General features: G+C 49.9%; 1 protein-coding gene across 1 annotated transcript; it reads left to right on the top strand.

Annotated features, from left to right (window-relative positions):
* The first annotated feature begins 10,832 nt into the window (after positions 1–10,832).
* On the top strand, positions 10,833–21,901 carry LOC140487795 (glutathione S-transferase theta-3-like). The gene is made up of 5 exons (XM_072587052.1): positions 10,833–10,991; positions 11,499–11,586; positions 12,345–12,495; positions 13,450–13,626; positions 21,589–21,901. Exons 1-5 carry the CDS (start codon positions 10,880–10,882, stop codon positions 21,790–21,792), a joined length of 732 nt encoding a protein of 243 aa, XP_072443153.1. The 5' UTR covers positions 10,833–10,879; the 3' UTR covers positions 21,793–21,901.
* The last annotated feature ends 877 nt before the right edge of the window (positions 21,902–22,778 follow it).

Genomic DNA, 22,778 nt, shown 5'->3' with positions numbered 1-22,778 from the left:
TCCCCATTCTATGAATCCTAAATCTTGCTAGATCACATCATAATTGCCTCTCCCCCAGCTATAACTCTTCCCCTGTTGTATATACCAATCCTCTAGATAAGCTAGAGGAGGCTTACGCTTCAGGCTCACTGCCTTTATTCCTGATGAAGGGCTTTTGCCTGAAACGTCGATTTTGCTGCTCCTTGGATGCTGCCTGAACTGCTGTGCTCTTCCAGCACCACTAATCCAGAATCTGGTTTCCAGCATCTGCAGTCATTGTTTTTACCACACTGGACAAAAACTGACCCATCTAAAGTACTCGAACTATAGTATTCCCAGTCAATATTTGGAAAGTTAAAGCCGCCCATTACAGCTACCCTGTCACTCTCGCTCCTATCAAGAGTTATCTTTGCTATCCTGTCCTCTTTGGACTGTGGGAGGAAACCGGAGCACCCGAAGGAAACTCACGCAGACACGGGGGGAGAATTTGCAAACTCCACACAGTCAGTCGCCCGAGGCTGGGATCGAACCCGATTCCTGGGGCTGTGAGGCAGCAGTGCCAATCAAATGAGCAACTGTGCATCCTGAACATTTAAACTGTGCCCACATCCAGCACTTCCTCTGGAAGCTCATTCCACATGCGAACCACCCTCTGTGTAAAAGGTTTGCCCCCTCATGTCTCTTTTTTAAAATCTCTCTCCTCTCACCTTCAAAATCTGCCCCTAGTCTTCAACTTCCCCAACCAAGGAAGAAAACCTGCCATTAATCCTATCGATACCCCGCATTATTTTATAAACTTTTATAAGATTGCCTCTGAACCTCCTGTACTCCAGTGAAAACAAAGTGACTCTGTTTGCAAAAAAAAGATATTTCATGAGTAAAGTGTACTTTGGAAATAAAATTAAGAACCTGAGGAAGCTCAGTTCCCAGGAAAGGTGCTGATTTACCAATCCCAGCGGAGTTCCCAGGAAAGGTGCTGATTTACCAATCCCAGCGGAGTTCCCAGGAAAGGTGCTGATTTACCAATCCCAGCGGAGTTCCCAGGAAAGGTGCTGATTTACCAATCCCAGCGGAGTGAGCAGGAAAGGTGCTGATTTACCAATCCCAGCGGAGTTCCCAGGAAAGGTGCTGATTTACCAATCCCAGCGGAGTGAGCAGGAAAGGTGCTGATTTACCAATCCCAGCGGAGTGAGCAGGAAAGGTGCTGATTTACCAATCCCAGCGGAGTTCCCAGGAAAGGTGCTGATTTACCAATCCCAGCGGAGTGAGCAGGAAAGGTGCTGATTTACCAATCCCAGCGGAGTGAGCAGGAAAGGTGCTGATTTACCAATCCCAGCGGAGTTCCCAGGAAAGGTGCTGATTTACCAATCCCAGCGGAGTTCCCAGGAAAGGTGCTGATTTACCAATCCCAGCGGAGTGAGCAGGAAAGGTGCTGATTTACCAATCCCAGCGGAGTTCCCAGGAAAGGTGCTGATTTACCAATCCCAGCGGAGTGAGCAGGAAAGGTGCTGATTTACCAATCCCAGCGGAGTGAGCAGGAAAGGTGCTGATTTACCAATCCCAGCGGAGTGAGCAGGAAAGTGTGTGCAGCTCTGATTGGGTGTTGACATGGCAACACGGTGACTCAGTGGTTAGCACTGCTGCCCCACAGCGCCAGGGACCCCAGGTTCAATCCCAGCCTCGGGCGACCGTCTGTGTGGGGTTTGCACATTCTCCCCGTGTCTGCGTGGGATTCCTCCTACAGTCCAAAGATATGCAGGATAGGTGAATTGGCCATGCTCAAAATTCCCCCATTGTGTTCAGGGCTGTGTAGGTTCGGTGCGTTAGGCAGGGGTAAATGTAGAGTAATAGGGTAGGGGAATGGGTCTGGGTGGGTTGCTCTTTGGAGGGTCAGTGTAGACCTGTTGGGCCAAAAGGCCTGTTTCCACACAAAGAAAATTAACAGGCCCTTCGGTCCTCCAAGCCTGAGCCGATCCAAATGTACTGTCTAAACCTGTCGGTCAATTCCTAAGCATCTGTATCCCTCTGGTCCCCACCTAATCATGGATCTTAAATGAATCTACCGTGCCTGCCTCTACCACCTCTGCTGGCAATGCATTCCAAATGCCCACCACCCTCTGTGTGAAGTACTTGCCACGTGTGTCCCCCTTAAACTTTCCACCTCTCACCTTGAACGCCTGACCTCTCGTTATTGAATCCCTCACCCTGGGAAAAAGCTTGTCTATACCCTTGTCTAAGTTTTGTAAACCTCAATCAGGTCCCCCCTCAATCTCCTTTTTTTCTAATGAAAATAAACCTAACCTACTCAACCTGTCTTCATAGCTAGCACCTTCCATACCAGGCAACATCCTCGTAAACTTTCTCTGCACCCTCTCCAAAGTGTCCACATCCTTTTGGTAATGTAGTGTCCAGAACTGTACTCAGTATTCTAAATGTGGCCAAACCAAAGTCTTGTACAGTTTTAACACGACCTGCCAACTCTTATACTCAATACCCCATCTGATGAAGACAAGCATACCAAATGCCTTCATGACCACTCCATCCACCTGTGCAGCCACCTTCAGGGTACAATGGACCTGCACTCCCAGATCTCTCTGCTCATCAACTTTTCCCAAGGCTCTTCCATTCATTGTATAATTCGCTCTAGAATTAGTCTTGCCTAAATGCATCACCTCACAATTGTCTGGATTGAACTCCATCTGTCACTTCTCTGCCCAACTCTCCAGTCTATCTATACCCTCCTGTATTCTCTGACAGTCCCTTATGCTTTCTGCTACTCCACCAATCTTCGTGTCATCTGCAAACTTGCTGATCATACCAACAGTGCCCTCTTCCAGATCATTTATGTATATTACAAACAACGGTGATCCCAACACTGACCCCTGAGGAACATCACTGCACACCTTTCTCCATTTCGAGAAACTCCCTTCAACTACTAATCTCTGTCTCCTGTTGCTCAACCAGTTCTTTATCCACCGAGCTGGAACACCCTGCACACCATGTGACTTCAATTTCTCCATTAGTCTACCATGGGGAACCTTATCAAATGCCTTCCTAAAGTCCATGTATATGATATCAACTGCCCTTCCTTCATCTAACAACTTGGTCACTTCCTTGAAGAACTCTATTAAGTTGGTAAGGCACGATCTCCCCCGGCACAAAACCATGTTGTCCATCACTGATAAGCCCATTCTTTTCTAAATATAAATAGATCCTATCCCTCAGTACCTTCTCCAACAACTTTCCCACCACTGACGTCAGGCTCACTGGACTGTAGTTACCTGGAATATCCCTACTACCCTTCTTGTACAGGGGAACAACATGAGCAACCCTCCAGTCCTCCGGCACCTCACCTGTGTTTAAGGATGCTACAAAGATATCTGTCAGGGCCCCAGCTATTTCCTCTCTCGCCTCCCTCAGCAATCTGGGCTAGATCCCATCCGGTCCTGGGGATTTGTCCACCTTAATATCCTTTAGCCTACCCAATACAATCTTCCTGCCCTATGTCAACGTGATCCAGAGTAAACAGACTTCTATCTCTAATTTCAACATTCATCATGTCCCTCTCCTCAGTGATCACTGATGCAAAGTAATCACTGAGAATCTCACCCATTTTATCAGGTTCGACACACAACCTTCCTTCCTTATCCTTTAGTGGACCAACCCTTCCTCTGGTTACCCTCTTGCTTCTTATGTAAGAATAAAAGGCCTTGGGATTCTCCTTAATTCTGCTTGCTAAAGTTATTGCATGACCCCTTTTAGCCGCTTGATTCCTTGTTTAAGATTGGTCCTACTCTCCTGATATTCCTCCAAGACCCATTCTGTTCTGAGCTGCATGGACCTTATGTACGCTTCCCTTTTCCTCTTCTCTAGTCGCACAATTTCTCCTGTAATCCACAGTTCACAAATCTTGCCTTTCCTATCCCTTGTTTTGAAAGAGACATGTCTATCCTGCACTATCTTCAACCTGTCTTTGAATGCCTTTCATATCAAATGTGGATTTTCCTTCAAATAGCTGTGTCCAATCCACATTTCCCAGCTCCTGCCTAATTTTGATATAATTGGCCTTGGCCCAGTTTAGCACTCGTTGCTTAGGACCATTCTCATCTTTGTCTATGAGTATTCTAAAGCTTACAGAATTGTGGTCACTATTCCCAAAGAAATCCCCCACTGCAACGGCTGTCACCTGGCCTGATGCATTCCCCAACACCAGGTCCAATATGACCCCCTTCCCTTGTCAGACTATTGACATACTTACCATTAAGTGTATAGGTCCTGCCCTGGATTGTCCTACCAATATAGTCTGTGTTGGCTCAGACCCCGATACAATTCCATTCTGAACGAAACGGGTTCAGTAACTACCTGCCAACAGGGGCCAATGGTGGGCAGTCTGAGCAGGTGACAAGATGTTGTACTGTCTGTCTAACTTCACCTTTACACAGTCAGCAAATAGAAAGCAAGTTGAACTCCAAGTGAACTATGAGACACTGCACCCAGCAACACCCCCCCCCCCCACCCCCCACCCCCCCCACACACACACACACACACACAGTCCCACTAAACCTTTAGTCTCTTCATCTCTGCTGAGTGTTTGTGGGAACTGGGGGGAGGATCCCATTCTATTTAATGAAACAAACTGCATTCGTTGAATCATTAACTCATACGACAATCATTGATTCAATGAATCAAACCTTATTTCTTGTTACAATCATACATACCTAACTCACTTATTAAGTGAACCAAACTTCATACGTTCATTCAAGAAAGAGGCTGCACTTGTCAATTCAATGAGTAGAGTGACTCTCATTCAGTCACTGTGTCAAGCTTAACGCTTTCATTCAATCAATGAAACTGCATTCATCGAATCATTGAATCAAACTACAATACTCCTTGCATTAAAGTATATGCACTTCAGGCTGCCAGTTCTTTTGCGTTCATCTGCTCTCTGCCTACTCTTCCCCTTGGTAATGCTAACTTTGTGATCCTGACAGTCTCCAGTTTCCACCTCACTGTCTAGTAGCCTTCTCTTCTGGTTCCCAGCCCCTCCTGCCAAATTAGTTTAAAGCCTCCCCAAAAGCAATAGCAAAAACTCCCCCAAGAACATTAGTTCCAGTCTGGTTCATGTATAGACCATCCAATTTGTAATAGTCCCACCTTCCCCCGAACCGGTCCCAATGTCCCACAAATCTAAACCCCCCCTCCCTCCTACACCATCCCACATGTTCATCCTGACGATGTTTTTCGTTTCTGTGTTGGCTAGCCCATGGCACAGGGATGTCTCAGATTGGCTGCAGGACACTCTGAAGGGGGAAGGTGAACAGCTGGCTGTCGTTATGCATGTAGGCCCCAATGATATCGATAATAAACGGGATGAGGTCCTACAAGCAGAATTTAGGGAGTTAAGAGCCAGGTTAAAGAGTAGGACCTCAGAGATAGTCAGGGTAGAAATGAAAGAATAGGCAGGATGAATGCCTGGTTTGAGAGATCGTGCAGGAGGGAGGGGTTCAGACTTTTGGGACATTGGGACTGGATCTGGGGAAGGTGGGACTATCACAAAGCAGATGGTCTACACCTGGGCAGGGCTGGAACCAATGTCCTAGTGGGTGCTTTTGCCAACCCTATTGGGGAGGGTTTAAACTAATGTGGGAGGGGGATGGGAACTAAATGAGGAGGTTAGTGGACAGCAAGGAGGTAGTAACCAAAGCCTGTAAGGAACTAGGTAATGAAGTCAGCGTGACTAAGGGGAAGAGTAGGCAGGGAGCAGGTGATGAACGCAAAGGGACTGCTGGTCTGAGGTACATTTGTTTTCATGCAAAAAGCATAGTAGGTAAGGCAGATGAACTTAGGGCTTGGATTAGTACCTGGGAGTATGATGTTATTAATATTACTGAGACTTGATTGAGGGAAGGGCATGATTGGCAACTAAATATCCCAGGATATCGATGCTTCAGGTGGGATAGAGAGGGAAGTAAAAGGAGTAGAGGAGCTGCATTACTGGTCAGAGAGGATATCACAGCTGTGCTGAAGGAGGGAACTATGGAGGACTCGAGCAGTGAGGCATATTGGACAGAGTTCAGAAATAGGAAGGGTACAGTAACAATGTTGGGGCTGTACTACAGGCCTCCCAACAGTGAGCGTGAGACAGAGACAAATATGTCAACAGATTATGGAAAGATATAGCAGCAACAGAGTGGTGGTGACAGGAGAGGTTAATTTACCCAACATTGACTGGGATTCACTTTGTGTTAGAGGCCTAGATGGAGCATAATTTGGAAGGAGCATCTAGGAGGGCTTTCCAGAGCAGTTTGTGAATAGTCCAACTCAGGAAGGGGCCAGACTGGACCTGGTGTTGGGATTGAGCCCGACCAGGTGGTTGACGTTTCAGTAGGGGATTACTTTGGGAATAGTGATCACAATTCCTTAAGTGTTAGAATACTCATAGACAAAGACGAGAGTGGTCCTAAAGAAAGAGCTGAATTGGGGGAAGGCCAATTATACCAAAATTCGGCAGGAACTGGGGATTGTGGATTGGGAGCAGCTGTTTGAAGGTAAATCCACATTTGATAGGTGAGAGGCTTTTAAAGAGAGGTTGATTAGAGTTCAGGAGAGACATGTCCCTGTGGAAGTGAGAGATAGAAATCGTAAGATTAGGGAACCATGGATGAAAAACGAAATTGTGAGACGAGCTAAGAGGAAAAAGGAAGCATACATAATGTCTAGGTTACTGAAGACAGATGGAGCTTTAGAAGAATATTTGGAATGTAGGACCAATCTGAAATGAGGAATGAAGAGGGCTGAAAGGGGTCATGAAATATCTTCAGCAAACAAGGTTAAAGAAAATCATAAAGCCTTTTATTCATATGGAAGGAGCAAGGGAATAAGAAGCAATTAGAGAAAGGGTTGGCTCACTCAAGGACAAAGGAGGAAGGCTATGTGTGGTGTCAGAGAAAATGGGTGAGATTCTTAATGAGTACTTTGCGTCGGTATTCACTGAAGAGAGGGACAAGACAGATGCTGAGGTTGGGGATGGTTGTTTGATTACTTTAGGTCAAGTCAGGAGAAGGAGGGAGGAAGTGTTGGATATTGTAAAAAGCATTAAGGTGGACAAGTCCCCAGGTCTGGATGGGGTCTATTCCAGGTTACTGGGGGAAGTGAGAGAGGAAATAGCTGGGGCCTTAACAGATTTCTTTGCAGCATCCTTGAACATGGGTAGGTCCTGGAGGACTGGAGAATTGCTAATGTTGTCCCCTTGTTTAGGAAGGGTAGCAGGGATAATCCAGATAATTATAGACCAGTGAGCCTGACATCAGCTGTAGGGAAGCTGCTGGAGAAGATACTGAGGGATGGGATCTATTTACATTTGGAAGGAAATGGGCTTATCAATGATAGGCAACATGGCTTTGTGTTGGGAAGGTCATGTCTGACCAACTTAGTAGAATGCTTTGAGAAAAGGACAACGTTGATTATGAGGGAAGGACTGTAGGTGTCATATATATGGACATCAGTAAGGTGTTTGATAAGGGTCCCCATTGAAGGCTGATGGAGAACGTGAAGTCACATGGGGTCCAGGGTGTCCCAGCGAGATGGGGAGAGAACTGGCTGGGCAGCAGGAGACAGAGAGTAGGAATGGAAGGGAGCTTCTCGAAATGGAGCCCAGTGAGCAGTGGTGTCCCACAGGGATCCATGTTGGGACCGCTGTTGGTTGTGATATACATCAATGAGCTGGAGGCAGGTATGGGTGGTCTGGTGAGCAAGTTTGTAGATGACACTAAGATTGGTGGAGTAGCAGATAGTGAAGGGGTCTGTCAGAGGATACAGCAGAATACAGATAGATTGGAGAGTTGGACAGAGAAATGGCAGATGGAGTTCAATCCGGGCAAATGCGAGGTGATGTATTTTGGACGATCCAGTTGAAGAGTGACCTGTACGGTAAATGGAAAAGTCCTGGGGAAATTAGTGTCCAGAGAGATCTGGGTGTTCAGGTCCATTGTTCCCTGAAGGTGGGAACACAGGTCAGTAGAATGGTCAAGAAGGCATACAGTAGGCTTACCTTCATCAGACGGGGTATTGAGTACATGGGTTGGCAGGTCAGGTTACAGTTGGATAGGACTTTGGTTCGGCCACATTTAGAATACTGTGTACAGTTCTGGGCGCCACATTACCAAAAGGATGTGGACGCTTTGGAGAGGATGCAGAGGAGGTTCACCAGGATGTTGCCTGGTATGGAGGGTGGGAGCTAGGAAGAGAGGTTGAGTAGATTAGGATTATTTTCGCTAGAAAGGAGGAGATTGAGGGGGGGCCTGATTGAGGTCTACAAAATCATGAGAGGTATAGACAGGGTGGATAGCAAGAAGCTTTTTCCCCAGAGTGGGGGGACTCAATTACTATAGGTCATGAGTTCAACAAGAAAGGTTTAAGGGCGATATACGTGGAAAGTTCTCTAGGCAGAGGGTGGTGGGGGCCTGGAACACGTTGCCAGTGGAGGTGGACGAGGCAATAGCATCATTTAAGATGTATCTGGGCAGATACGAGAATGGGGAGGGAGCAGAGGGATACAGATCCTTAGAAAATAGGTGACAGGTTTCGATAGAGTATCTGTATCAGCGCAGACTTGGAGCATCAAAGGACCTGTTCCTGTGCTGGAATGCTCTTTGTTCTTTTACCCAGTGTTTCCAACTGTTTCGTGATCTGACCTGGTATGAATGGAATTGGCTGAAGACTGCGATGCTGGGAAGCACTGGAGGAGCCCGAGATGGACCATCGACTTGGCCCTTCTGGCTGAAGATTGCTGCGACAGCTTCAGCCTTACCCTTTCGCTCTGATGTGCTGGCCTCTTCCATTAGCGATGACTCCCATCTGCCTCCCCTCGTCACCCATTCAACAATCAATGGGGAAACACTGTGAATGATGATTCCTCTCTGGTGACCGTTCCATCGTTCGGAAATGGACTGTTTGTCTCTCTCCTGACTCTCTGTTTTCTGTTAAATCCCCCTCTATTGGTGGAATTGGCCAGGATTGTGGAGAAGTGAGAAGGCTGGGCACTGCCTGATAGGTGGGCACCATGGAGTGGACCTTACTCCCCAGCAAAGTTCAAAGTTCATTCAAACAGCACACCCAGCACAAAGGGTTTGGTGCGTGGCCAAGACCATGCCAGGGGAGGGGAGGTTGGGGGGTGGGGGGTGGGGGGGGGGGGGGGGGGAGGTGGGGGAGCGTTTGGACAGCTCGCCCCCGTGGAATGGTGAAAGTTAAAGATTGCGAGCCAGATGACAGTTCAGATTGAGACACCCCGTCCCTGCTCACCTCCTTACACTAAGCACCAGGCTGCTCTGCGATAACCCACATTTCATTAATACAAATTCGCTGTCACTGGATTGACAAATTGGGGGCACGGTGAACTTTTAAAACGTATTTTGTTGAGAAGGTGAACCCGGCTCCATTATAATTTCAATGGTGCGGCTACTGTGCGATTTTCTTATAACACGGGGTTGCAACAGATCGGAACTCCCCACGTTATAGCAGAACCAACCGTATCCAAATGTAACTTTCAGCTCACTAATGACCAAACACCTACTCAGCTGGATGGGACATGTCGTTTTCTGATGTTTAAAAGACATTCTCTGGTCGGACAGTCAGTTTATCGAGAAAGAGTGAGATTTAGCTCTTTGGGAGATCCAGGGGTCAAAGGGCGTGGGGAGAAAGCAGGAAGGGGGGACTGAGTTGGATGATCAGCCATGATCACATTGAATGGCTGGGTATAGAGATGTACAGCACAGAAAGAGACCCTTCGGTCCAACCCATCCATGCCGACCAGATATCCCAAACACATCTCGGCCCACATGCCAGCACCCGGCCCATATCCCTCCAAACCCTTCCTATTCATATACCCATCCAAATGCCTTTTAAATGTTATAATTGTACCAGCCTCAACCACATCCTCTGGCAGCTCATTCCATACACGTACCACCCTCTGTGTGAAAACGTTGCCTCATAGGTCTCTTTTATATCTTTCCCCACTCACCCTAAACCTATGCCCTCTAGTTCTGGACTCCCCGACCCCAGGGAAAAGACTTTGTCTATTTATCCTATCCATGCCCCTCATAATTTTGTAAACCTCTATAACGTCACCCCTCAGCCTCCGACGCTCCAGGGAAAACAGCGCCATCCCATTCAACCTCTCCCGATAGCTCAAACTCTTCAATCCTGGCAACATCCTTATAAATCTTTTTTTGAACCCCTTTCAGCTTAACAGCATCTTTTTTATAGTGGGGAGACCAGAATTGTATGCAACATTCCAACAGTGGCCTAATCAATGTCCTGTGCAGTCACAACATGACCTCCCAACTCCTGTACTCAATACTCTGACCAATAAAGGAAAGCATACCAAACGCCTTCTTCACTATCCTATCTACCTGTGACTCCACTTTCAAGGAGCTATGAACCTGCACTCCAAGGTCTCTTTGTTCAGTAACACTCCCTAGGACCTTACCATTAAGTGTATAGGTCCTGCCCTGGATTGTCCTACCAATATAGTCTGTGTTGGCTCAGACCCCGATACAATTCCATTCTGAACGAAACGGGTTCAGTAACTACCTGCCAACAGGGGCCAATGGTGGGCAGTCGGAGCAGGTGACAAGATGTTGTACTGTCTGTCTAACTTCACCTTTACACAGTCAGCAAATAGAAAGCAAGTTGAACTCCCGAGTGAACTATGAGACACTGCACCCAGCAACACCCCCCCCCCCCCCCACACACACACACACACAGTCCCACTTAACCTTTAGTCTCTTCCTCTCTGCTGTGTGTTTGTGGGAACTGGGGGGAGGGATTGGTTTGACATCAGACAAAGACTGAGCTGCTGATCCTTGAGTCTTGTTATTCTGCAAAGTCTCGAAGGAACAGCATGGGCCTGGAGCTGTACTTGGATCTGCACTCACAGCCCTGCCGAGCTGTCTACATTTTCGCCAAGAACAATAACATTGCGTTTGAGTTGAAGCAGGTCGATCTGTTTGCAGGTAGGACAGAGAGCTCACTCTGACCTCAGTCATCTCTGCTCGATTGTAGGAAATCTGTTTTCATTCCTCTCTCCTGCCACTTTGCAGCTCTGCTGATCAGGGTGAAGGACTGTGGATGTAGTAAATCTCAAACTCAGTTCTGAACAGGAGCTGCACTGGAGCCAAAAATGTTCATTCTGGTTCTATCGGAATTGCCCAGACCTGCTGCGTTTCTCCAGCACTCTCTCTTTCTCCCCCTAATATTTCTCTCAAGTTTGCCTCCCTCTCCTTTTCTTTCCCTCTGTCACGCCTTCCTCACCACCTCTCTGATCTCTCCCTGACCAGTCTCCCCCCTCCCCTCACCCTCCACCCCCCCTCCTCTCCCTCCCCCTCCCCCTCCTCCTCCCACTCCCTTCCCCCCAATCCCCAATCAGGCTGTCCCATGGATAGGTGAGGTGTCACCATGGAGCATGTGAAACTGCCTGATACCATCTGCTCCTGTTTCCGGTGGTCTTGTGTTGTCTGCAGGTCAGCAGTACAGTGAGGACTTTGGCAAAGTGAATCCCCTCAGACTGGTGCCAGCGCTCAAGGATGGAGACTTCACCATGGGAGAGAGGTGAGGCCATGCTTCTATGTTCAAAACAAACGCTGCTCTGACCCTGAGACAGAGAGCGACCCTGAGACAGAGAGTGATCCTGAGACAGAGAGTGACCCTGACACACACAGTGACCCTGAGACAGAGAGTGACCCTGAGACAGAGTGACCCTGAGACAGAGAGTGATCCTGAGACAGAGAGTGACCCTGACACACACAGTGACCCTGAGACAGGGAGTGACCCTGAGACAGAGAGTGACCCAGAGACAGAGTGTGTCCCTGAGACAGAGTGTGACCCTGAGACAGAGAGTGACCCTGAGACAGAGTGACCCAGAGACAGAGAGTGACCCTGACACACACAGTGACCCTGAGACAGGGAGTGACCCTGAGACAGAGAGTGACCCTGAGACAGAGTGACCCAGAGACAGAGAGTGTCCCTGAGACAGAGAGTGACCCTGAGACAGAGTGACCCTGAGACAGAGTGACCCAGAGACAGAGAGTGACCCAGAGACAGAGAGTGACCCTGACACACACAGTGACCCTGAGACAGAGAGTGTCCCTGACACACAGAGTGACCCTGACACAGTGTGACCCTGAGACACAGTGACCGTGACACATAGTGACCCTGAGACAGAGTGACCCTGAGACACAAAGAGTGACCCCGAGACAGAGAGTGACCCTGACACAGAGACCCTGAGACACAGAGAGTGACGCTGGGACAGGGAGTGACACTGACAGAGAGTGATGATAACGGACTGTCTCTCTGATTCTCTCCTGAAGTGTGGCGATTCTCAAATACCTGGCGTGTAAATACAAGACGCCCGACCACTGGTACCCGGCTGATCTCCAGAGACGTGCCCGAGTGGATGAGTATCTGGCCTGGCAGCACATGACCATTCGATATCAGGGATGTAGGATTTATGTGTTCAGGGTAACATCACCAATCTCTTATAGGGAACACACAGGGTGTTTACTGGGGATTATAGCGGGATGGTTAATGGGGTTGATGGGGAGTGTTTATTGGGGAGGACAGGGATGGTTATTGGGGATTACGGGGGGATGGTTATTGGGGATTACAGGGGGATGGTTATTGGGGATTACGGGGGGATGGTTAATGGGAATTACAGAGGGGTGTTTATTGGGGATTACGGGGGGATGTTTATTGGGGAGGACAGGGGGGTGTTTGTTGGGGATTACAGGGGATGGTTATTGGGGATTACAGGGGGATAGTTATTGGGGATTACAGGGGGATGTTTATTGGGGATTACAGGGGAATGGTTATTGGGGGATTACAGGGGGATAGTTATTGGGGATTACAGGGGGATGGTTATTGGGGATTCCAGGGGGATGGTCATTGGGGATTACAGGGGGATGGTTATTGGGGATTACAGGGGGATGGTGTTTGGGGATTACAGGGGGATGTTTTTGGGGGATTACAAGGGGATGGGTATTGGGGATTACGGGGGATGGTTTTTGGGGATTACAGGGGGATGTTCTTTGGTGACAGTGCTTGCCTTTTATTTCGTTCATCGCTCAAACAGGCAATTTGAATTTGGGGTGATAGAAAAGAACTGGCTTCTTGCAAAGTGGCATCTGCGCACTGAAAACAACCAGAGGGAAAGGGGGAAACGTTCGATTTACAATACCCTTATCGAACTCTGTAATTTAAAATAGCGCTACCAGTTTGTCAAATGGAGGGTTATATTTAATATTTACATTCTCAAGGAGCCTGGCAACATGTAAGTGAGTTTGAAACTTCCCCGAACACAACTGCAGTGTTTGAGTTCAGCCCCTGCTCTGCCCATGATCCTCAGGGCAGTGGTTGACCTCCTGTGAGTGAACCTTGACCTGGTGACCTCTTCCTCATGTGTTTGCCCCCCCCCAGGGCCTGTTGCCAGTTTTAACTGGGCAGCCAGTGCCAAAGGAGAGAATGGACGAGGCCGTCCAGGATCTGCAAACAGCCATCCAGAGCTTTGAGGACACCTTCCTGCAGGACAGACCGTACATCGCAGGACAGGAAGTATCCCTGGCTGACCTCGTCGCTCTCGTCGAACTGATGCAGGTGAGAGAATCGGAACTGGGTTCGATCACACTTCCAACTGATCAGGTGATTCCACCGACAGACCAATTCGATTGGATAGACGCAGATCGTTTTCCCGAGAAATGGAATTATAAACACGTCCCACACATCATTCCCCTCCTTCCTCATTGGTTTCAGCTGCCATTGAACATAGTGGGGAGATAATGGCATGATCACTGGCCTGTTAATCCAGAGACCCAAGTGATGTTGTGGGGACCTCGGTTCAAATCCCACGTGGCAGATGGTGGAATTTGAAGTCAAAATTACTTACCTGTAGCGGGCAGCGGAAGTGAGGTTGGAACGCATAGCTGGGCGGGAAGGTAAGTGATTAGTATTTGAGTGGGTGTGTTCTAGACCCCAGGTCCTACTTCCGTAGGGCCTCCTCTAACCTAACTTTAAAGTCCACAGGTAAGCGACTCAGTGTTATTGACTCAGTGTTCTTGTTTTTGGAGACAAAGTGTACAGTCATGGCAGCGCAGGCGGTGGAATGTTCCTCCTGCAGGATGTTTGAGGTAGGGGTGACCACCGATACTCCTGCCGACTTCGTCTGCAGGAAATGCAGTCAGATCCTGCTCCTCACCGAACGAGTTAGGGAACTGGAGCTGGAGTTGGATGAGCTGAGGATTATTCGAGAGGCTGAGAGGGTGATAGATAGAAGTTACAGGGACATAGTTACGCCAGAGAACAGAGGTAGCTGGGTAACAGTTAGAGGTGGGAAGGGGAAGAAGCAGGCAGTGCAGGGATCCCCTGTGGTCGTTCCCCTAAAAAATAAGTATACAGCTTTGGAAACTGTTGGGGGGGACAGCCTTGCAGGTGTAAGCTGCAGTGAAGGGGTCTGTGGCTCTGAGACTCAGAAGGGAAAGGGGGAGAGGAGGAGAGCGCTAATTATAGGGGACTCTCTAGTTAGAGGGACGGACAGGCGGTTCTGTGGACATGGGCGAGACTCTCGGATGGTTTGTTGCCTCCCGGGTGCTAGGGTCCGACACGTCTCGGACCGTGTCTTCAGAATCCTTAAGGGGGAGGGTGTGCAGCCAGAAGTCGTGGTACACATTGGCACCAACGACATAGGTAGGAAGAGGGGTGGGGAGGTCATTCAAGAGCTCAGGGAGTTAGGCTGGAAGCTAAAAGCTAGGACAGACAGAGTCGTCATCTCTGGGTTGTTGCTGGTGCCACGTGACAGTGAGGCAAGGAATAGGGAGAGAGTGCAGTTGAACACGTGGCTGCAAGGATGGTGTAGGAGGGAGGGCTTCAGATATTTGGACAATTGGACTGCATTCTGGGGAAGGTGGGACCTGTATAAACAGGACGGGTTGCACCTGAACCAGAAGGGCACCAATATCCTGGGGGGTAGGTTTGCTAGCACTCTTCGGGGGGGTTTAAACTAATTTGGCAGGGGGATGGGATCCGGACTTGTAGTCCAGCAAGTAGGTTAGCTGTGTGTCAGGATGTCCAAGACTGTAGGGAGGCTGTGGAGAAGGTAGCACTGACAGGGACTACTTGTGGACACAGAGATGGGCTCAAGTGCGTATACTTCAACGCAAGGAGTATCAGAAATAAGGTGGGTGAACTTAAGGCGTGGATCGGTACCTGGGACTACGATATTGTGGCCATCACGGAAACGTGGATAGAAGAGGGACCGGAATGGTTGTTGGAGGTTCCTGGTTACAGATGTTTCAGTAAGATTAGGGAGGGTGGTAAAAAAGGAGGGGGTGTGGCGTTGCTAATTAGAAATGGTATAACGGCTGCAGAAAGGCAGTTTGAGGGGGATCTGCCTCTGGAGGTAGTATGGGCTGAAGTCAGAAATAGGAAAGGTGCTGTCACCTTGTTGGGTGTTTATTATAGGCCCCCCAATAGCAGCAGAGATGTGGAGAAACAGATTGGGAAACAGATTTTGGAAAGGTGCAGAAGCCACAGGGTAGTAGTCATGGGTGATTTCAACTTCCCAAATATTGATTGGAAGCTCTTTAGATCAAGTAGATTGGATGGGGTGGTGTTTGTGCAGTGTGTCCAGGAAGCTTTTCTAACTCAGTATGTAGATTGTCCGACCACAGGGGAGGCCATATTGGATTTGGTACTCGGTAATGAACCGGGACAAGTGGTGGGCTTGTTAGTGGGTGAACATTTTGGTGATGGTGACCACAATTTTGTGACTTTCACCTTGGTTATGGAGAGAGATAGGTGCGCACAACAAGGAAGTTTCTACAATTGGGGGAAGGGAAATTACGATGCTGTAAGACAGGATTTGAGGAGCATACGTTGGGAGCATAGGCTGTCAGGGAAGGATGTGGTGGAAATGTGGAACTTTTTCAAAGAGCAGATACGACGTGTCCTTGATATGTATGTACCGATCAGGCAGGAAAGAAATGGTCGTGTGAGGGAGCCTTGGTTGACGAGGGAGGTTGAATGTAAAGAGGAAGAAGGAGGCTTACATAAGGTTGAGGAAACAGGGTTCAGACAGAGCAGTGGAGGGATACAGGATAGCCAGAAGGGACCTGAAGAAGGGGATTAGGAGAGCTAAGAGAGGGCATGAAAAATCCTTGGCGGATAGGATCAAGGATAACCCCAAGGCATTTTATGCGTATGTGAGAAACCTGAGAATGACGAGAACGAGGGTAGGTCCGATCAAGGACAGTAGTGGGAGACTGTGTATTGAGTTGGAAGAGATAGGAGAGGTCTTGAACAAGTACTTCTCTTCAGTATTTACGAACGAGAGGGACCGTATTGTTGAAGAGGAGAGTGTGAAACGGACTGATAAGCTAGAAGAGATACTTGTTAGGAAGGAAGATGTGTTGGACATTTTGTACAACTTGAGGATAGACAAGTCCCCCGGGCCTGACGGGATATATCGTAGGATTATGTGGGAAGCAAGAGAGGAAATTGCAGTACCGTTGGCAATGATCTTCTCGTCTTCACTGGCAACGGGGGTGGTACCAGGGGACTGGAGAGTAGCAAATGTTGTGCCCCTGTTCAAAAAAGGGAATAGGGATAACCCCGGGAATTACAGGCCAGTTAGTCTTACTTCGGTGGTCGGCAAAGTAATGGAAAGGGTACTGAGGGATAGGATTTACGAGTATCTGGAAAGACACTGCATGATTAGGGACAGCCAGCATGGATTTGTGAAGGGTAGGTCTTGCCTTACAAGTCTTATTGAATTCTTTGAGGAGGTGACCAAGCATGTAGATGAGGGTAGAGCAGTGGATGTAGTGTACATGGATTTTAGTAAGGCATTTGATAAGGTTCCTCATGGTAGGCTTATGCGGAAAGTCAGGAGGCATGGGATAGAGGGAAATTTGGCCAATTGGATAGAAAACTGGCTAACCGGTCAAAGTCAGAGAGTGGTGGTAGATGGTAAATATTCAGCCTGGAGCCCAGTTACAAGTGGAGTTCCACAGGGATCAGTTCTGGGTCCTCTGCTGTTTGTAATTTTTATTAATGACTTAGATGAGGGAGTCGAAGGGTGGGTCAGTAAATTTGCAGATTATACGAAGATAGGTGGAGTTGTGGACAGTGAGGAGGGCATTTGTCGTTTGCAAAGGGACTTAGATATGATGCAGAGCTGGGCTGAGGAGTGTCAGATGGAGTTCAACCCTGCCAAGTGTGAGGGTCTCCATTTTGGAAGGACAAATAAGAATGCGGAATACAGGGTTAACGGTAGGGTTCTTAGTAAGATGGAGGAGCAGAGGGATCTTGGGGTCTATGTTCATAGATCCTTGAAAGTTGCCTCTCAGGTGGACAGAGCTTTAAGAAGGCCTATGGAGTATTATCGTTCATTAGCAGAGGGATTGAATTCAAGAGTCGTGAAGTGATGTTGCAGCTGTACAGGACTTTGGTTAGGCCACATTTGGAGTACTGTGTGCAGTTCTGGTCGCCTCACTTTAGGAAAGATGTGGAAGCTTTGGAGAGGGTGCAGAGAAGATTTACCAGGATGTTGCCTGGAATGGAGAGTAGGTCGTACGAGGATAGTTGAGAGTTCTCGGCCTTTTCCTCGTTGGAATGGCGAAGGATGAGGGGTGACTTGATAGAGGTTTATAAGATGATCAGAGGAATAGATAGAGTAGACAGTCAGAAACTTTTTCCCCGGGTACAACAGAGTGTTACAAGGGGACATACATTTAAGGTGAAGGGTGGAAGGTATAGTGGAGATGTCAGGGGTGGGTTCTTTACCCAGAGAGTGGTGGGGGCATGGAATGCGCTGCCCGTGGGAGTGGTAGAGTCAGAATCATTGGCGACCTTTAAGCGGCATTTGGATAGGTACATGGATGGGTGCTTAATCTAGGTTAGAAGTTCGGCACAACATCGTGGGCTCAGTGGCTCAGTGGTTAGCACTGCTGCCTCACGGCACCAGGGTCCCAGGTTCGATCCCAGCCTCGGGCGTCTGTCTGTGTGGAGTTTGCACGTTCTCCCCATGTCTGTGTGGGTTCCTCCCACAGTCCAAAGATGTGGAGGTCACGCTAAATTGCCCATCGTGTTAGGTGCATTAGTCAGAGGGTAATGGGACTGGGTGGGTTACTGTTCAGAGGGTCGGTGTGAACTGGTTGGGCTGAAGGGCCTGTTCCACACTGTAGGGAATCTAATCATATTCCGTTGGTAGTAAGAGTTAGACATGTGTGTGCTCAGTGATTGTTCACTCCCCCTTTGACCTGGAAGTCCCAAAGCACAGATCTCCTATTCCCCCCCCGGTCCTGGTATCTGACCACTCTCCGTTAGGACCTCCCACCGGCCTTCCCTTTTCCCATTCCCTGCACAATCCACTCCCTGTTTTCCAGGATCCTTTGTTTTTTGGTTGGTAGGTTGTTTTATATCACAGCACCAGAGGAACACTCCTGTCTCTCGATTCTCACACTCCCTTACACTCTCGGTCTGACAATCCCACCATCACCAATAAACACAGCCCCTCATCCACAAGGAATGTTTATGTTGTCCCAGTCACCTTTAGAATGAGGATTCAGGTTTGTTGGCACAGAGCCTGAGGTACAGGGATATGGAGTACACTGAAAGGTTTACAATCTCACCATTCCCTGTGCCCTTCAGGGAAAAATGTACCTCGGTACAAAACCAAAGGTATGGAGTCGATAAACAAGGAAATAAAGTTCCAGGGTCAACCCGACAGTCCCTTCCTCAGAGCGAAGCCAAGCCGAGCACATACTCCCCACGAGGGGTTCGGGGTCCTCCACCCTCAACAACCTGCTCCCACCCCTCACCTTCCATCCACACGGCACTGAGCTCGCTCTCTCCCTCACCCTCTCCCTCTCTCCCTCGCTCTCTCCCTCTCCCTCTCCCCTTCTCCATCTCCCCCTCACCCTCCCCCTCTCTCCCTCACCCTCTCCCTCTCTCCCTCTCCATCTCCCCCTCACCCTCCCCCTCTCTCCCTCGCTCTCCCCCTGTCTCCCTCGCTCTCTCCCTCGCTCTCCCCCTCTCCCCCTCCCTCTCTTCCCCTCACCCTCGCTCTCTCCCTCTCCCCCTCTCCCTCTCCCCTTCTCCATCTCCCCCTCACCCTCCCCCTCTCTCCCTCGCTCTCTCCCTCTCTCCCTCGCTCTCTCCCTCTCTCCCTCGCTCTCTCCCTCACTCTCTCCCTCTCCCCCTCACTCTCTCCCTCCCTCACTCCCTCTCCCCTCTCCCAGTCCCCTCTCCCTCTCTCTCTCTCCCTCTCTCTCTCCCTCCCTCTCTCCCTCACTCTCTCCCTCCCTCACTCCCTCTCCCCTCTCCCTGTCCCCCTCTCCCTCTCCCTCTCTCCCTCTCTCTCTCCCTCACTCTCTCCCTCACTCTCTCCCTCTCCCCTCCCTCTCCCTCTCCCTCTCTCCCTCTCCCTCTCCCTCATCCCCTCACTTTCTCCCTCTCCCTCTCCCTCTCCCCTCGCTCTGTCTCTGTCTCCCCCTGTGCTGCCCCCAGTGTTGTCTCCCTCCACCTTGCCCCTGCCATTGTGGGCACTGTGAAGTGCCCGGTCTCTACAGGAGGGAAGTACGTGACAGAATGACAAACAAAACCAGGAGTGAAGAAAATAAAGTGGAAGTGAAGGGGGCAGACGGTGACAGGGTGGTCCTTGGGCATCCATTCCTGGGGGGGGGGGGGTGGGGGGGCGTGTAGGTCACCGAGCCCTTTCCAAATAAGGGTTTGAGGTGCCCCCTCTGTCTGGTAAACAACCCGATGTTTCCAATTGCCCTGGGGATAGCATTCAGGTCGTTCCAGTTAATTTAAATTTGAGTGTACATTGTACAGCCTGCAGCTACTGGGTCAGTTGGACACTGTGTGTGTGTGTAGCTGTAGTCTGTCTGAATTCTGCAACACCTTTATTTCAGTCTTTCAGCACAGTCATTTTGGACCAAGGTTAAACATCACACAACCCCAGGGTGTAGTCCAACAGGTTTATTTGGAAATACTAACTTTTGGAGCTCGTGCTGCCAATGAAACCGGTTGTGCCAAGGGAAAGTGGGTTGGTGAGAAATCAGAGAGCAACAAGATCTCACTCTCACCCACTCACTCCCTTGTCCCTTACTCTCTCACCCTCCCTCCCTCTCTCTCTCTTACTCTCTCACCCTCCCTCTCTCTCTCTCACTCTCTCACCCTCCCTCCCTCTCTCTCTCTCACTCTCTCACCCTCCCTCCCTCCCTCTCTCTCTCTCACCCTCCCTCCGTCTCTCTCTCTCTCACACCCTCTCTCTCTCTCTCTCACTCTCTCACCCTCCCTCCCTCTCTCTCTCTCACCCTCCCTCCGTCTCTCTCTCTCACACCCTCTCTCTTTCTCACCCTCCCTCCCTCTCTCTCACTCTCTCACCCTCCCTCCGACTCTCTATCTCACCCTCCCTCACTCTCTCTCTCTCTCTCTCACACCCTTTCACTCTCACACCCTTCCTCCCTCCCTCTCTCTCTCTCACTCTCTCACTCACTCTCACCCTCCCTCACTCTCTCGGTCTCACTCTCTCACCTCGCTCACTCTCACACTCTCACCCTCTATCCCTCTCTCTCTCACCCGACCTCCCACTCTCTCTCTCTCACTCTGTCACTCACTCACTCTCACACTCTCACCCTCCATCCTTCTCTCTCTCTCACCCTACCTCCCACTCTCTCTCCCCCTCCCTCCGTCTCTATCTCCCTCCCTCCTTCTCACTCTCACACGCCCTCTCTCTCTCTCTCCCTCCCTCCCTCTCTACCTCCCTTTCTCTTTTCAACCTCCTCCCTCTCTCTCTCACTCTCTCACCCTCCTCCCTCTCTCTCTCTTACTCTCTCACCCTCCCTCTCTCTCTCTCACTCTCTCACCCTCCCTCCCTCTCTCTCTCTCACTCTCTCACCCTCCCTCCCTCCCTCTCTCTCTCTCTCCCTCCCTCCGTCTCTCTCTCTCTCACACCCTCTCTCTCTCTCTCTCACTCTCTCACCCTCCCTCCCTCTCTCTCTCTCACCCTCCCTCCGTCTCTCTCTCTCACACCCTCTCTCTTTCTCACCCTCCTCCCTCTCTCTCACTCTCTCACCCTCCCTCCGACTCTCTATCTCACCCTCCCTCACTCTCTCTCTCTCTCTCTCACACCCTTTCACTCTCACACCCTTCCTCCCTCCCTCTCTCTCTCTCACTCTCTCACTCACTCTCACCCTCCCTCACTCTCTCGGTCTCACTCTCTCACTCGCTCACTCTCACACTCTCACCCTCTATCCCTCTCTCTCTCACCCGACCTCCCACTCTCTCTCTCTCACTCTGTCACTCACTCACTCTCACACTCTCACCCTCCATCCTTCTCTCTCTCTCACCCTACCTCCCACTCTCTCTCCCCCTCCCTCCGTCTCTATCTCCCTCCCTCCTTCTCACTCTCACACGCCCTCTCTCTCTCTCTCCCTCCCTCCCTCTCTACCTCCCTTTCTCTTTTTCAACCTCCCTCCCTCTCTCTCTCACTCTCTCACCCTCCCTCCCCCTCTCTCTCTCTCTCCCTGTTTTATTATCTTCCCCTTCTCCCTGCAGCCTGTGGGAACAGGACTCGACCCCCTGGAAGGTCGCCCGAAGCTCATGGAGTGGGGTGAGCGAGTCAAGCGTGAGGTGGGCAAGGAGCTGTTCGATGAGGCCCACGAGAAGCTGATGAAGGAGAAGGAATTGTTAAAACGTATTGACCCAAAATCTCCTCTGACGCAGCAGCTTGCAAAGAAACTGCAGAAAGTCTACAAATGAAGGGCTGGGCTGGTGAGACCTGGTGCTGGAGATGCCTGTTAATGTCTACCTTGTCATAGTCACCTTCACCATCTCCTACCTTCAAATAAACCACCGGAAATGACGAGAATCTTCTCTCTCGTGGTTTGCTGATTTCTGTGCCCTTTATTTTGCCTTTCTCTGGGGTCATGGATCCCGCTGCCATGGTGGGGTTTGAACTGAAACATTTGCCAGTTGGTGGGGTGGGAGGGTGGGGGGTCGTGGGGTGAGGGGTTTTGTGGAATAGGTGATACCAGCCACCCTCACCCTTGACACTACCATCTCCTCAACCCACAAGGAATCGGGACTGGTTCGGATTGGGATAGGCATGGGCGAGTTGGGCCGAAGGGTCTGTTTTCATGCTCTTGAATGACTGGAATACACAGTTCAGTCAGAGCACTGACTAGTTGACATGGCTTTAAGTATGTTGGTTAAGGGATAAATACACATTGAAACATCGAAGATAGGAAGAGGTGTAGGCCAGCATGGGGACGATGAGCTGCTGGAGTCTGCCAACCATCCTGACCCCCTCCTGATCGACTTACAGCATGAGCCTGACCTGGTCACTCTCAGTGTAACGCTGCAGCAAAGATCCTGTGTGCTCAGGGACACACCCGCAGCTGATGGGGCTAGACCAGGCTGCTCCTCCCATGGGCTCGATGCTCACTCTCACAGAGCTCCCTCACTCTGCATCTCCCTGGAGTCTCACACCATCCCCACCCTGCCCTACCTTCCATGTCAGAAAGACGTTGCTTGGCCTCACTGTGAACAAACCCTCCCTAAAGGACACAGGGAGCAAGGAGCACCAGGGAACTGATGGCCAGCTCCAGAACGGAGGTTTCACACAGCCCACACTGCAGAGAGCTCTGGGGGGGTGGGGGGGGAGCTGTGTGAGTGAGGGTCTGTGTGTGTGTGTGTGTATGGAATTATAGAATCTCTACAGTGTGGAAGCAGGCCATTCAGCCCAT

This window comes from Chiloscyllium punctatum, chromosome 17 (genome assembly GCF_047496795.1).
Source record: "Chiloscyllium punctatum isolate Juve2018m chromosome 17, sChiPun1.3, whole genome shotgun sequence".
Lineage (NCBI taxonomy): Eukaryota > Metazoa > Chordata > Chondrichthyes > Orectolobiformes > Hemiscylliidae > Chiloscyllium > Chiloscyllium punctatum.
The sequence above is the reverse complement of the archived record's forward strand: the minus strand, read 5'-3'. Positions and strand labels throughout refer to the sequence as shown.

Excerpts from the sequence above, each read along its gene's own strand:
- LOC140487795 (XM_072587052.1), top strand. The coding sequence starts at position 10,880 with ATGGGCCTGGAGCTGTACTTGGATCTGCACTCACAGCCCTGCCGAGCT. Across the intron at positions 11,587-12,344 it reads GACTTCACCATGGGAGAGAG|TGTGGCGATTCTCAAATACC; the intron begins GTGAGGCCATGC and ends TCTCTCCTGAAG. Across the intron at positions 12,496-13,449 it reads GTAGGATTTATGTGTTCAGG|GGCCTGTTGCCAGTTTTAAC; the intron begins GTAACATCACCA and ends GCCCCCCCCCAG.